Source organism: Manacus candei, unplaced genomic scaffold (assembly GCF_025592945.1).
Source record: "Manacus candei isolate 608988 ecotype Guabito, Panama unplaced genomic scaffold, ASM2559294v1 h1tg000050l, whole genome shotgun sequence".
Taxonomy (NCBI): Eukaryota; Metazoa; Chordata; class Aves; order Passeriformes; family Pipridae; genus Manacus; species Manacus candei.
In genome coordinates this window covers 2806573-2821462 of record NW_026138098.1, presented here as the reverse complement: position 1 = coordinate 2821462, position 14890 = coordinate 2806573, and the positions used below count along the sequence as shown (strand labels likewise).

At 44.7% G+C, this 14890-nt stretch overlaps 1 protein-coding gene across 11 annotated transcripts in view; it reads right to left on the bottom strand.

The window, feature by feature from the left end:
• TACC2 (transforming acidic coiled-coil containing protein 2) overlaps nucleotides 1-14890 on the bottom strand; it is a 137445-nt gene that overhangs the window by 87620 nt on the left and 34935 nt on the right. For all 11 annotated transcript variants that reach the window (XM_051800358.1, XM_051800366.1, XM_051800368.1 and 8 more), the window contains one exon: nucleotides 8297-13984. In XM_051800358.1, coding sequence (XP_051656318.1) covers nucleotides 8297-13984 — 5688 coding nt within the window. The remainder of the gene's footprint in view (nucleotides 1-8296; nucleotides 13985-14890) is intronic.

Genomic DNA, 14890 nt, shown 5'->3' with positions numbered 1-14890 from the left:
TGCCATGGAAAAAGTTACTGTGGTTTTTGATACAGGTACAAGCATTCGGTCCCCCTCTCATTTTGGGGGGAATTAACCTCTTTTGTCATCTGGAAACCATTTCACAAATAGCTTCTGCAGGTATAACTGCCCTGATGGGGAGGGAGACCCTGCAGAGAGGAATATTCATTAAAATAAATTTTTATATTCTTTGCTTGCAGCACTTCAGTCTGGCACAAAGCTGTGGCGACAGACTAGCTGTGTTCCTGCTAACAGACCCAAATTCAGTATTTTTGGAATGAAACAGTCATTTCTCTCAAGGAACACACCTGTCCCTGTTTGTTCCTTAGCCTCTTGCTGTGCCAAAGCCCTTTCACCTACTGCGAGGCAATCTCAACCCACCTTTGTCACAAAAACTTGTCTCCTAGTGCCCTCTGCTACTGAAACACAGGGAACCTGATAGGCTGTAACTCCAGGAACACCGTGCTAAGGTGTGCCTGACCTGCCTCAGTAGAGGGTTTGGGGAAGGAGAGAGGAAACAAGCTGAAAAGCAAGAGGAAAACAAGAGATAAGCAACCTCCCAGCAGGGCTGGGAAGACAATGACAGGGCAGGGGTGGCTGTCAGGGGGTAGGGACAGGCTGGCTGGGGCAGCCACAGATCAAAGAGCTGCCAAGGAAAGCCCTGCAAAAGATTCCTCCTGAGGCCAGAGCTGGAGCAGAGAGTGTGCTGATGAGAGGGACTCAGAGCAGGAGACATCCCACGGCATGGCCATGCCCTTCCCTGGTTCCCAGGGAACAGTTAGGTGGAGGGGAAATCCAGAAAGCATCAGGATAGTGTATACAGGGGGGCATTTTTTTTTAAATGTGGATCATAGAATCTCAGAAAGGTTTGGGTGGGAAGGGACCATAAAGCTCATCTTGTTCCAAACCCCTTGGACAGAGGCAGGGACACCTTCCCCTATCCCAGGTTGCTCCAAGCCCCATCCAGCCTGGCCTTGGACACTTCCAGGGATGGGGCAGCCACAGCTTCTCTGGGCAACCTCTGCCAGGACCTCACCACCCTCACAGGGAAGGATTTCTTCCTAATATTCCACTTAAACATACCTTCCTGCAGCCCAAGGCTTGTCCTATTCCTGCATGCCCCTTTAAAAAAAATCTACGTGTGCAATTTTAATTTCTCTGTGAAAACTTAGTGCCCACTGTTAAGGCCATTTTGCAACAAACACATATAAATGTACTTCAGTTTGTTTAGAATTAAAGAGGAGTTTCTGTTTTGCATTTCCTAACCAGAGGTTCCTAGTTACTCACTCCACAAAAACCACAGACCCAATTAACTGGGGAGCAGCCTGGCTGAGAGAGCCAAGCCACGTCTGTAACAAACACCTGAACTTTATATTTCCACTACTTTCCACACACAAATTGCCCACAACCATCATTTGTGGTGGCTGAAAATTAGGTTGTGCATTTCCCAGCAATTTTTATTGGTGAGGCTTTGGGATGGCTGTCTCTCTGAATTCCCAGACTTCTACCTTAACCTCCTTCTTTAAAAAAAAAAAAAAGAAGGAAAGGAAACTTTAATGTTAACCCATTACATCTTGGAGGATCAAAGTGATGGGAAACTGTCATTCTGCAAATTTCCAAACAAGTAAGATTGATTTTTAGAAGACCCTAGGCTAGACTCAAAGCCTCACAAATTGCAGTGATAACTTTTCTAGCAAACCAAGTTTATTTGGAGTTTCTAGCAGAAGAACAAGATTTGAAGAACGCTGGATGCAACATAAGTTTCATGTACAATCACAGAATTCAAAAAAAAAAATAAAAGATGTGGAAAGTCTTGGAGACTTTTAAATATCCAGCAAACTAACTCTATGTTTTGACTCATTTAATGATATTGTTAAGAAAGGGAAATGGAAGTTTTAAGTGTCCATTTATTTTTTTTTCCTTAGTTGTTAGAAACTGAGCAGTGTATTCATGCTTTTTGCTTTCATTCCAGGAAACAAATCCAATCTTCTCTGTCTGCTGCAGAGTTATTCTTAGCTGGCTTTGATATTTCCATCAGCTAGGAGAGCATAACAATGTTATCATGCTTACAAATTCCAAAGATTTTACATAAGCTAGTGAGTGCCTTAAAAAAAAAAAGGCTTTATTGATTACACTGTTTGAGTTTCATTAGCCAAAGGAGCTGGGAAAAACAGGCTGGAAAAGAATTTTAAAAAGCAGTTTGATGAGTTTCATGGAGCACATGTTCCATGTTTTTCAGAGCACCATGTACAAAGAGAAGCTGAGATTGACAGGTTTGAGGCTGGAAAACACCAGGTACTTCAGGCCAATGAATCATTTAAATCCTACTTGCCTGCATAGAGCCCTATCTTCCTAATTTGATTTTTTATCAGTTGAAACAACTAGACACCCCTCTTATTTAAGCAAAGTGGGACAACTGTGGGTATGGTGATTGTAGGGTGGTCTGGGTGGAAAAAGACCAGGGGACCATTGTTCTGGGCTGATCATTTAGAGGCTCAGGGCCAAATTCTTTGCTGATATCACCCCAGTGGAGCAGAGATTTTGGCCCAGCATTTCCCAGCTCTAGGACAGGCTGCAGCCACAGCCTTCCCTCACACAGCTGTCCTCGAAGGAATGTGTGAGAGGGAAAGAAAGTAAATTAGTGACATTAAATTAGAAACAACCTCGTGGAGTCCTGGGGCACTTTTGGACAGCTGGTTATTTTACTGAGGACAGTGGATGTGTGGAGAAGATACTGAACAGGGAGAATAGGGCAGAGTAAGGATTAAGGCTGGATGAACAAAAAGGAGATGCTGAGCACATTTCAGCAAGGAGAACAAGATTACCAGAACATGCTGGGGTGGTTCTTCCCAGCAGCACAGAGTGGTGGCACTCAGCATTTCAGAGGGACCTTAGAATCGAGAACAATCACGCCTTTGATGGAAGCAATTAACATTTCTACACCTATTATTGCAATTTGAGATGGAGAGCTTCTTACACGACAAAGAGACTCTACTGTGAGAGTTAACCTGGGGAGGTGAGTGTAGATTAATAGGCCCAAATAAATACATGTAACATTTTTTTTTAATTTTTCCAGAGTACTTTTAAGGTATTGCAATACCTTAAAAAGCCCCTCCTGTGGTTAGCAATGCTTGTGTGTGCTCCCATATACCTGGACCAAATATTGGTAAGACAGGCTCCAAGGACATCAAGATAAAAGAAATCAGGAGAGAAAACTGAAAGAAAAGGGTAAGTCAAGAACTATGGAGTTGTGGCTCTTCAGACATGGCTCCAGAGGAGTCTCTGTTGAGAAGCATTAGGGCAGTGCAAGTATGCCAGGACACAGAGGAACTGGAAGGAAGCCACATCCAAGTCATGGAGAATATGCCTGTGTCTGTAATTGCTGTTCTCAGAGCTGCCCTTGGAAGGGTTCAAAGCTGGGGCTAATCCTGCTTTGCATATTCTATTAGAAACAGGGACCATGGAACAAGCTCCACGGTGTCCAATTTTGCAAGGAGCCAGAAGATTTAGACTTGGAACTGAGAGAACAGGGGATCTGTAAGATATGCCAAAATGATTTTGAGAAAACAGGCAGCTGACTTGGAAGAAGCAAGGCTGGAAAATACATCTGGTGAAATCTACTTAGAAAAACAATAATATGAAAGTAATTTTTAATGTAATGAGAAAAGAAGACAAAAATTGATGCTAAACTCCCTGACCAGATACTGGACAAAGTATTGCAGTGTCCATGCTGGATTTCTTTAGCAAATGCCTGTGTTTGATTGAATAAATGTAATGTCTTGAGAAACACAGAAGGATGTGTGAAAACAGAAGCTCATGTATCATCCATCCATGTCAATACCTTATAAATATGTGGCTCAGGTTCTCAGGAGTGTTACAGAATGTTTTCCATACAGCAGTTGTAGAAAGAAGTGCCAACAATTTGGCAGGACCAGAGATGATCTACTTCTGTACTTCTGTGTAGCAGAGGCAGAAGTAAATAAAATAAAAAAATAACCAGTGTGGTCTCACACAGCCAGTTTTCCATTGGCATGTGTTTTGAATACAGCAGGGCATACTATCAAATCAGCATTTTTATAAATACTTCATAAATTTTATAAATACTTGAATGCTGCCTAAACCAGTGGTCAGTTCAGTCAATGGAATCCATTAGAATAGCTGGCAAAACTCCCTTTTGCTTCCTAGAAGGCAATGGGAGGTGTCTATTTAAGAGTGAAGTTATCTTCATTTTACTCTTCCTGAATAGAAAAATACCAAAATTAAATACCTCAGACTTCACACAGATGAAATTCTCCCAGAACTCCCCATCCTGTTAATTTAGTTGAGGTCTGCAGGCTGAGCTGCCTGCACCTCCAAAAGCACAACTGTACTAACAGCTGCACCTACTGAGGATAGCAATGACAGTAAGATGGGAGGAAAATGAGAAAGAAAGAATTCAGATGTGAAGGGAGAAGGGTAGGAGAGACAAATAATTAATTTTGTGCATTTCATTTATGTGTAAATCACCTCCAGCTATTTTTCCCTTTGTTTTGTGATCCTGAGATGCTGCACACCCGAATCAATTTTGAAGGTCAAAAATAGGGAAATAAAGAGCTGCATAATCACTGTTTTGACAAGTTCCGTTTTAACTCCAGACTCTTGTTTTCAGCTGCTCACAACACAAAGCCTTAGTGCTCAAAACCCACTTGACTGATCTGAAAAGCAGTTCTATGTTCCCCACCTCATCCAGCAAGACTGTTAAAATATTTAATACTGTATTTGTTACACAGACAAAAAAGACCAGTCAGTAGTTACTAAGGAGTGAACATTCTCTTTGGAGTTATTGAACTCGCCAATTTTTGATGGCAAGAACAAAGTATGAAGCAAATCCAAAAGTATGTCTGGGCCAGCTTTAGAGATCTTGTTGACCTATGCAAAGGACATAAAGAATGTTTTTCAAGTAGCTTTGCTGACTCCAACTGCTGCAATGTACTTCCCATATAAGAACAGTGTTTAGATTTATAAGTGATGTGAGTCAGTGCAGCAGAACTCTCCATTCTCCAAAAACATGGGTGTCATTGCTTGCTTGTGCTCTTTCCTCAGGGCACACCCAGCCCCAGCATCTCTCAGAGCCTGGAACACCCAAAGGCCTGTTAACAAGCTGAGCCTTTTGCCAAACTAACAAATCAGGGAACGATGCAATGTGTTCTCTGTACCTCACAGATGCACATCTGGGAATGACTTCACCATCTCCACTTCAAAAAGCTCCCTCGGTACTTTTTCCAAGAAACAATGGCAGTCTGCATGTACCAGACAGCTGAATTACAGGAAGTTATCAAAAAATCAATGCCACCTCTAAAAATCCCTAAAATTTTGCCATCATTTCCAATTTTGTTCCGCGTTCTGCTCGATATCTGCCACAGGCCAGATGCAAACAGGGGCATTTCAGGGACATAAGGACTCCCTGCCTACACTCTCCAGAAAAGAAAGATATGTGGGGTTACATTACAGATGTGTGGGTATCCAATGCAAAAGGAGAAAAAAACCCCATCTCAAGTCCTGGTCTTCCCTTCTAAGTAGAACTCCAACAGCAAAATGAAGCAGTTGGATGCCCAGTGGTAAGCAGGAAGAACGACATTTTGATGCCCAGATGTGTCAATCAGGAACAGAGGTTTTCAATTACAGATTCAGTAGAGAGAGTTAAAAACATCAAAACCATCAAAAAGGGTTTTTTTTTTTTTTTTTACTCCTTTTCAGTGCAGATAGGGTTGCCAAAATCCAACCCTTCTCTGCTTCTGCAAATAGCACAGGAATACTTCCACAGGAAAGGGGGGCTAATGCTTCAGCCACAACCTCCTTTCCAAAAATAATTGTCCTTTTTACTGAAGATTTGAAGGGAAGTCTTTGGTGCTATACTATTGCCTTCAGGACTCTCATTATTTGACCAGTGTTCTACTCCTAAAGGAGGTGGGGGCAGGAATTGCTGCAGGCAGTGCTTGGATCCACTGTTCATCTCAAGACCACCCTGCTCCCACTGCACAGCCACAAAGGGAAGAAATTCCTCTATTTCCTCTACAGGAAGAAATCCTAACAAGGATTTAAGAGTCAGATCACACAGCTTTGCCCCCCTCATGCACAGTTCAGTGTGGTTTCAAAATAAGGGATCATGTAAGAGATGAAGCTGTACAGGAGCAGTGGAGAGGGAAGAAAACAATGCTGAAGTAATTCAGAACTTTCTTCTGGACCCATTTCAGAACCATTTCCTTCCCCTAAATATAACATACTTCTAACTGCTATATATTTTGAGAGCTGGGTAGGATTCTTTATCCCTGCAGTTCTTTCCATCAGGTCCATATCCCCACAGTCAGCTCTTAGAAACATGCACCTTATTTTGCATGTCTGTAGTGGTTTATCCTCTGTAAGGATGACAGGGCAATAAACCATTGCAAACCACTCAGCAGCTTACACAGCATATGGAGCACACCTTGATATTTAATGATACAAAACCAGCTTTAATCTCAGAGGAAAACTGGACTGGTCAGTGTATTGGACCTGATAAAGACAGACCAGCCAGCTCAACTAATGCCTTCTGCTTCTCTTTTGTGTTATCAATGCATATTCCTCTAAGAAACAAGCCTGATCAAAAGCAGAGGCTCCTCTGTACCTCTGAGAGTCCCCAGTGCTTCAGCCCTTTGGACAGTCACAGTCCAAAAGCAGCAGCTGCCTGTTGATACCAACACTCATGCTGGAAAAACAGGTGATAACGAATTCCTGAAGCATATGCAAGTATGAAGCAAGTACTCCATGAATTGTCAGCAGCTGTTTCAAGAACCCTGCCCTGCTCACCACAGGTATTTATTTAAAGTACGGTACCCGCCCTGATATGGAACACATGCACAGACATATATATATATATATATATATATGCATGCACTGCCCATGGTCCCTTATGGCTCCTGAGCCAGGCCATGCCAGCAATTTGTTTGGGAATTTCAAAGCTACCCACTGTGAACCTTCCCATCCTATAAAGGGAAACAAAGAGAAAGGAAAAGAGCTAGAGAGGAATAATGGGGTCTAATTTCCTTGTCCTTTTATAGACAGATCCTTAAAGAGAAAGCCCAGGTTTCCAACACTTCCAATATTCTTTTAATGTACATTCTGCTCAAACAATTAGATCCTAGTCAGCCTCCATCCCTGACTCGCATACAGCAGGAAGAATTCCCCCACATTCTCACAACAACAGAAATGCTTCAGGTATTTTCACTTCCAATATGGTTTTATCATCTTGACCTTGAAGGAATGTGGCACTGAAATATTTTCCCTCCTTTATCCAGTTTTTGGTTTTACTTAGAAAGATTCCATCTCTGCAGACCATTCATTGATATTGTCTGATATAGTTCAGCTTTTCACTGTACCCTTCTCTCTGCTGTTATCCCAGCAGTTACAGATATTGGTGCCTCCTCCAGTACGGGCAGGAGAGGGACAGTGTGCAAGGAAGTTGTGAGGTTACAGAGGAAGCAGTGACATGACTACATCAAGGCAACAGATAGAAGGAAAGCACTTATTCTAAGATCATAATTCTTTTGAATTAACTGCACATCAAACTAAGAATTCAGCAAAGTAGAAGCTCGTTAAAAAAAAAAAAAAAGGAATCTTAACTTTGTTAAAGCAGTTACTGCTAGGTTTGGAAAATAAATAAACATGAAATGAAAAACAACTCTGAAGCTCCACAAGTCCCAGCTCAGAAGAACTCACATCTGAAACAACTCCATGTCATTAGAAACACTGAATAACACAGTGATCAAAGGCACTGTCAGTGCAATTATATTGTACGGGAGGATAAGAGGGAGGCCCAGACAACTAACAGAGTGAGTAATTGGGTTACTCCGTAGCCTTGTTTTTAAATACTGCACTCCATGTGAATGCTGCAGGTCTCATTTAACTGGGTCACCAAAACTTTGGCAAAACTCTACTAACTTAAGGCTAGGAAGTGCTATTTGTATGCCTAACTTTAGGCTACGAGGTGTGAACACTGAAGTGTAAGCAAATCCACACAGGTAAGGGCAGGAATCTGGACCAGCAGATGGAACAGGTAAGAACTGTGCTCCTCAGCTTTTAGGGCCTCTCTGTCCTTACAAATTATTTTTTCCACATAGTCTACATTTAGAAGCAACATATATTTAAGATACATTTAAGAACACAGTAAGTGCTGTGCCCTCCCAAACCGCCCAGACAACGGGTATCTGCCCTGAAAATTGTACCTCTGTCCACCCCGGGGCCCTGACAACCATTTCACATAGTAATTCAAAGTAAATACCTTTCAGGAGGTAATCCTGCCACGGCCATGTTTTGAAGTTCACTGAGGTCAAGGCTCTTAGGCTCAGTTAATGCAGGCGGTGATAGCTTTCCTTTGGCATCCTGAAGTGAGCTTTCACGTTCTGAATTCATCTTGCTCGGCCGATTTTCAGCAACAGTGAGATCTGCACGTGCAGAAGGCTCACTCTGCTCTACCACAGGGAGGGTTGGAGGGTGATTTTTGAACAGGTCTGCCTCCTGGTCTCCAGTGCTTGTGTTTATGGCTATGTTGTCTTCCCCAGTGACTAACATCCTTGCAGTACCTGTTTCAGGGATGTCTCCAGTTTTTTCGTTACCTGCCTTTGCTGTGCTTATCACTGTGTCACTGTTCTCTTTAGCATCTCCCTCAGTCATACTGCTAGATTCTACTTTAGAGTCAGTTTGCACGCAATCATCCTGGCTTACTTCATTTTTTAAGTAATCTATTAACCCATGCACGGTCACGTTCTTTTCCTGCTGTGCATCTTGTGAATTTTCAAATGTTTCCAAGCATTTCCTATTTACTGCATCGCCCTGTACCACCTGCATGTCATCCTGAGACTTAATGTCACCCATGAAGTTGCCGTGAACGTGTGTCTCCCGATTTCCCTCGGGTGACACATTAAAACTGTCTGACAGTTTTCCCTGGCTGTAGGATCCTCCCGGGACAAGGGTTGAAGCGGCCATGTCAGAGATGCTCTTGGCAGCGTCTGGATCACCGTGCTCACTTCCCTCCTGTTCATTTGGCTTGGGATCCTGGCACCTTTCAGAAACGGGGCTCACATCCTCCTCAGATGAAACTGGTTCTGCACCACGCCCTGCAATTAAGTTATTTCCCTCCGTGGCAGCAGCATCTTCCCTGTCCCTCTGCCGCGCGTCGCCCGCAGGGATAACAGCTCCGGCGGGTCGTCGCTGACTGTCGGAATACGCGGGGAAGTTCTCAGCTGCTGCCCCATCAAATGAAGCTGGTCCTTGCTTCTTTATCTCTAAGCTTATTAGTGGTTCAGGATCAACGCCACCAGCGCACACGCCTTCCTCTCTTTCCATCCCACTGCTCTCAGTGGGCTTGTCTGGCTTTTGCAGATTTCCCAGAGCACGTTCAGCAGGTGTAGCTCCATCCAAGCCAGGGACCACTTCTAAACAGCTACTGGGCTGCCTGTTTTCCTCAGTGACCTGGAGACTTGCTGGTGGCAGCTCTGCCACGGTGTTTTCTTGCTGCGGAGATTTGCCCTCGGCAGCTCTGCAGGAAGTCTCAGTAGCTAAAGATAACTCTTGCCCCTCTGCTTCTGAGGTGCCCTCAGGAGCTCCTTTGCCCGCCCTGTTTGGTTCTGAAAAGTTCTCAGCACCACAGAGTTCTGCTGTATCCTTGGCCACTGGACTCTGCTTGGAGCCTGCATGGTTTTCAGGCAAAAGCTGGGGTAATTCAGCACTCAGTGTGCTGTGGACAGTTTTTTTAAATATCTGGCTGATGTGCTCCCTAAAGTCTGGGATGCTGGAGCCAATATCCAGAGAGCTGCAAGTCAGAGCCTCATGCTCCTTTCCAGAGTTCTCTGCAGACTGCTTGGAAATACTGATGTCTGGCCTGGTTATGTTATTATTCTCTTTTGAAAGCTCTTCCACTTTTTCTGTGTTCCCAGGTTTCTTTAAGATCTCACCGTGCTTGTCATCTACGCAGATATTGGTTGCAATTTCCTCATTACAGCCTTCTTGTGATGATGAAAGGCTCAGTAGCTTCCCTTCTGGAGTAGGAAGAGCTAACAGAGACTCTGCTGAACTGTCACTTTGCTGCTCTTTGAAGTTTAGCTCACTTTTTGTTTTTTTGGATTTAATTGCAGAGATCTCTTTCTTCAGCTTCTCAGAGTTGAACTGTGATAAGTTTCCAGTTCTCTGCCCTACATTTAAAGTCTCTGGCAGGGCGAAACTTCTGTCTCCATCACCCTGAAAACTTTGGTCTGGACAGTCTTTTTCACCCACACACATACCTGCCACAGGACCCACATGTGCTGACACCTGAGGACCTGCAGGAACCTGCAAATTAGGATTACCTTCTAAGGTGTTTTGACATGCTACAACTTCCAGCTCATTATTTAGTGATTCCTCCCCAGTACCCCTGTCTGTGGTATTTCCAGGTTGCTGGCTGGGATGGCTGAATACAGAGGTCTGGGTAGAGAGGGCTGTAAAATCTGCTTGACAATAACCAGGCTGCTCTGTTGGCTTTTGAATGCAGCTGGATTTATACAGTTTATCAGTGGGAATTACTTCCCCGTGTGCCCATGATGGTGAAGGAGACCCTTGTGCCCCTGGACTTTTGTCAGGCTTCACAGTGCTTGTTTCTGGCACAGCAGCACTGTCCTCACAACTTATCTCTGCGTTTCCATCTTTCTGGATGATTTCCCCATCAGCGGTCAGAATATTTTTCGAGTTTTTTGCCATTAATGGCATTTTCCTTTGAGTTTCTGGATGAGATATTTGAGGATCATTTTTCTCAGAATTATCAGAAGTATGTGCTATTTCTGTATCACTTGGCAAAGCCTGTGATATGTTAGTGGCACTTGCTGAGCCCTGTGTCCCTGGAAGAGTGTTTATAGCAGCAGCAGAGCTTTCAGCAGTATTATCCCCTATCCTGCACACGCTGCCTGGCTGTTCATTCTTGTCAGATTCTTTACCAAATGCATTGCTCTGACATGCTGCTTCATGCTGTCTAGCCGAGATCAAAGAATTATTACCCTGCTCGGGCTTGTTGGAGTTTTGCTTACTGCAGCAGTTTTCTTCTGCCTGGAGATCGGTTTTGTTTTGCTCGTTGCAATCTTGCAAATCAAGCGTGGTCACACCAGAAAAGGTTTGCTGGTGCTCACCCCTGCACACATCCTCAGCTCTGCTGTTATCCTGCTCCTGTTCTTTTGCCCTGTCCGAGTTGCACTGGGGCAGTGCTGGACCCAGCACAGGAGATCCTTTATTAAGGTTGTTTGAAACAGGCATTTGTGGTGTGTTGCTGTCATTATTTGCCTCCAACGGCCGTTGGGGTTGTAGGGCCCTTTCTTTGTGTTCCTGATCGTCTGCCCCTGTGACAGCTGTCAGACTGCTCTGGTGCTCCTGTTGTTCAAGTTGTGCATTTGAACTCCAGCCAGTGACACCAGCCACAGACACCAACTGCCCCGTTTGCTCTGCCTGAGGAGGAGCAGTTGGAACACCTGCATTTTCCTGCAGCTCCCCGATCCTGCGCTCCGGGGCCTCTGAAGAGCCGCACGTGTCACTCCCAGAGGAGCAGTTGTTAGCAGTGATGTGGCTGCCACCCCCTTCCTCCATGTGCACTTGCTGAGCAGTAAGTCCTGAAGTACCAACTGCAGCTTCAGGGGGTTCTGAGCCAGCCCTCTGCATATTTCTGTGACTTTCTGCAGCCTCTTGCTCCAGCTGAGCTTGCACTGGCACACCCGGTTTGCGTTCGCTTCCCAGTGCCAACTCTTTGTCCTCCATGAAACTTTGCACTGCTGTTTGGTGCTTCTCCTCCTGTCGTTTTCCATCCCCAGCACTGCTTGGTGCAGCTGCAGGTTCCTGCTCTGGATCTCTGAGAGGCACTTTAGTGGTGTGACCGTTCTGTCCTTTGGTTCCCAGAGCCCGCGGGGCCTCCTCGGTTTGCACAGCCATGGGATCCACAGCCCCTGCCAACTCGGCCAAGCCCTGCAGATCAAGTTTTAATTTGGGCATTTTTGCACTTTCTCCTGACTTGCTAGAGCTCTCAGGCTTTTCTTGACTCTCAGCTTTGCATTCACATTCCAACACAGCTTCTCTAGCCTTTTCCCAGGATTCGTTCTGCTTACCCTGCTCAATATTATTGTTCCCAGGGTGGAGAAGCAGTGAACTGTGTGCACCATCTAAACAAACCTTTTCAGTCCTGTTACAGCCTGGCTGGCCTGAAGTTTTGCCTTCTGGCTCAGTGTTAAAGCAACCAGAACTCCGTGGGCATTCCTCCTTTGCAAACTGTGGTGAAGCCAGGAGCTTGTTCTCCAGGTCATCTGGGGCAGCTGTTTTCTCTTTACTCACTTGTTGTTCAGCTTTACAACCAAGAGACTGTGGACTGCCTTCAGGTGTTTTCAAGTTACTGTCTAAATTCAGAGGCTTTCCCTCACCTTCTTCCCCTTGGTCACCTGTTGAAGGGCTTTCACAAAGGCTGAATTCTTCAGGATTGTGTTCCAAGTGGGTATTTACTGTGTCCTGGTAATGGTTACTAACAGAGCTCAATAGTTGTCTTCCTGCCTCACTTGAGCCCTCAAGTAATTCACTGGTTTCTGACATTTGTGTATCCTCTGTTCTGATTACATTTTTTTCTCCTGCTACATCCGACTCAACTTCTTTTTGATACAGCTCTGTGGATCTGCTCAAAGAAGTACTTAATGCATATTCTTCCAGTAATAACCTTTTATCTACCGGTGAATTTTCCTTGGTGGGACTGATAATGCTTCCTATTTCAGAAAGTGTGGTGCTTTCTCTAGACACATCATCAGCTTTTATAATTTCATTGCTACTGGCTTCATCTTTTGGGCTTTCAGTTGTGACAGCTGATTTTTCTTCTTCCTCTTGCTTAAATGATAAAGGCACACTGAAATGCTCAGCACTAACAAGCTCATCCTCCTTTTGAAGCTCTCTTTGAAAAATGGATTTGTTTTTTTCAGAGGCTGTTTTCACTGTTTCGCTCCTCAGCGGATCTCGAGAGTCATTCCCAGGCACATATTCCCTCGAAGGCTCTTCAGGCTTTGGTACCAGGAAGAGATTTGGAGGGTTAGAAGGCAACTCTGACATTAAAGTACAAGCTTCTGATTGCTTCCTTTTGCTTACAGATAGAGCTGGATTTGCCTCATTCCCTATAGCTGTTGTTCCAGCCCCCATCTGTAGATTACAGACTTCACTGATCTCAGTGAAGCCCTGAGCATTCACAATTGCTCCAAATTTTTCACTGTCTGAGCCTCCTGTTGCTGGATAATTTAGGATTAAGGTTTCCTTTTTCATTAGCAGACCCTCTCCACCATCTGTGTCCTGTCTACCTTGCTGCATTACTGCCTGCAGCTGACCTACTTCCAAAACTCCTCGCTCCTGCTCGGCCTCCTGAGCAGTAAAATAATCTCCTGCTTCTTTACCCCGGGGAAACGTGCTGACATGTGGCTCCCTCATGCCACCCAGCTGTTCACTCTGATGGGGAGATCCTAATTCACTCAAACTCATTTGTGCAACTCCTTGCATTTCTGTGATTGCAGCAGCAGGGCTGGGCTCCAGGCTTGGCATTCTGGGCTCATTCTTGCCAGTTTTGGTGTAGGAGGCAGCAACATTATCACATTTTGGCCCTCTGTCCACAGACTTGGCATTTGCTAATCCCTCTTCTTTGTCACTCACTGGAGCTGGTGATGGCAGTGCTCTGCTGTAATCTGAGGTGGGGAACTTGCCAGTGCTGCTTGTGAGATCTGCTGTGACGTGTTCTTTGGCCCAGTCTGCAGGAGGCACTAAGACAGGCAGGCTTGTGTCTCTTGCTTCAGCAGAGTGCTTTAAGAAATTAGAGTCTGTTTGTCCTCCTTGCTCTTGCAAGATAGCGTTCTGTCCTGTCACCTCTGAAGACACCATGCTTGAGTTTGGGTTGGACAGCTCTTCAGCACTGTAGCTACTGATGCCTTCATTACCGATGCTGCCAACAATGGAAACGTTTATTTGTTTCATGTCAATAAAGAAGCAAATGAAGCAAAGAATAAAACCAGCTTGTGCCACTGATGTTTCAAAGCCATGCACCACATGCACTGTGAAGCTGATAATCTGCTTTCAGGAGTTAAACCATCAGACACAGTGATTTAAGTGCTCATTACTCTGGAAAGTATTTCCCCAGTCTTACCTGAGAGCCACCATGCATTTTGACCATTCAAAAATCTTAGCTGAGTGTGGGGAGAGGGGACACACATCCAGCACACTAAGGGAGCAACATGGGAAAAACTAGGGAAAAACAAAAAGCAGGGAAACCCTGCAGTATCTCAAAGAAAGGCTTTTTGTTTCTGCTTCTACGAGCCTGCTCTGCACAGAGCTAAAGGCTGAGCAATCCACAGTAACTGCTGTTATCTGGCTGTGCTCGAGTGTGTGGCAGAAGATTATAAGGGCCCATCTGTTGAATGTTTTCTCCAGCTGATCAGCACGGGTGATTCTCACCAAAGAGGTCAAAGGTCTGCCAAATGCAGGATGCTGCCTTAGGATGATACACGCCCTGTGAGGTCATTTAATTGCAGGGTTTGATTTCAGTGCATGTAAGCTGCAACCCTTGGTGTGATCTCTCTCTCTCTCCCCACCCATTACAGATAATATAGAAAAAATGGAATCAGAGGGGACTAACTGCGAGAAGTTATTTTAAACAGTTACACGTGCACTGTGTGGACCTCAGGTTTTCACACTGAGGTTTGCTGGTGATGAAACAGTTTAACCTTGTTCTCTTCCTCACCTTCCATGCCTGGGCATATTTTCACCACCTTAGGGAATATGAAGTGTAATATCAATTCAAAAGTGAGTGTGGAATTGTACCTAGGAGCAAGGGGCAACGTTTACTTAACAC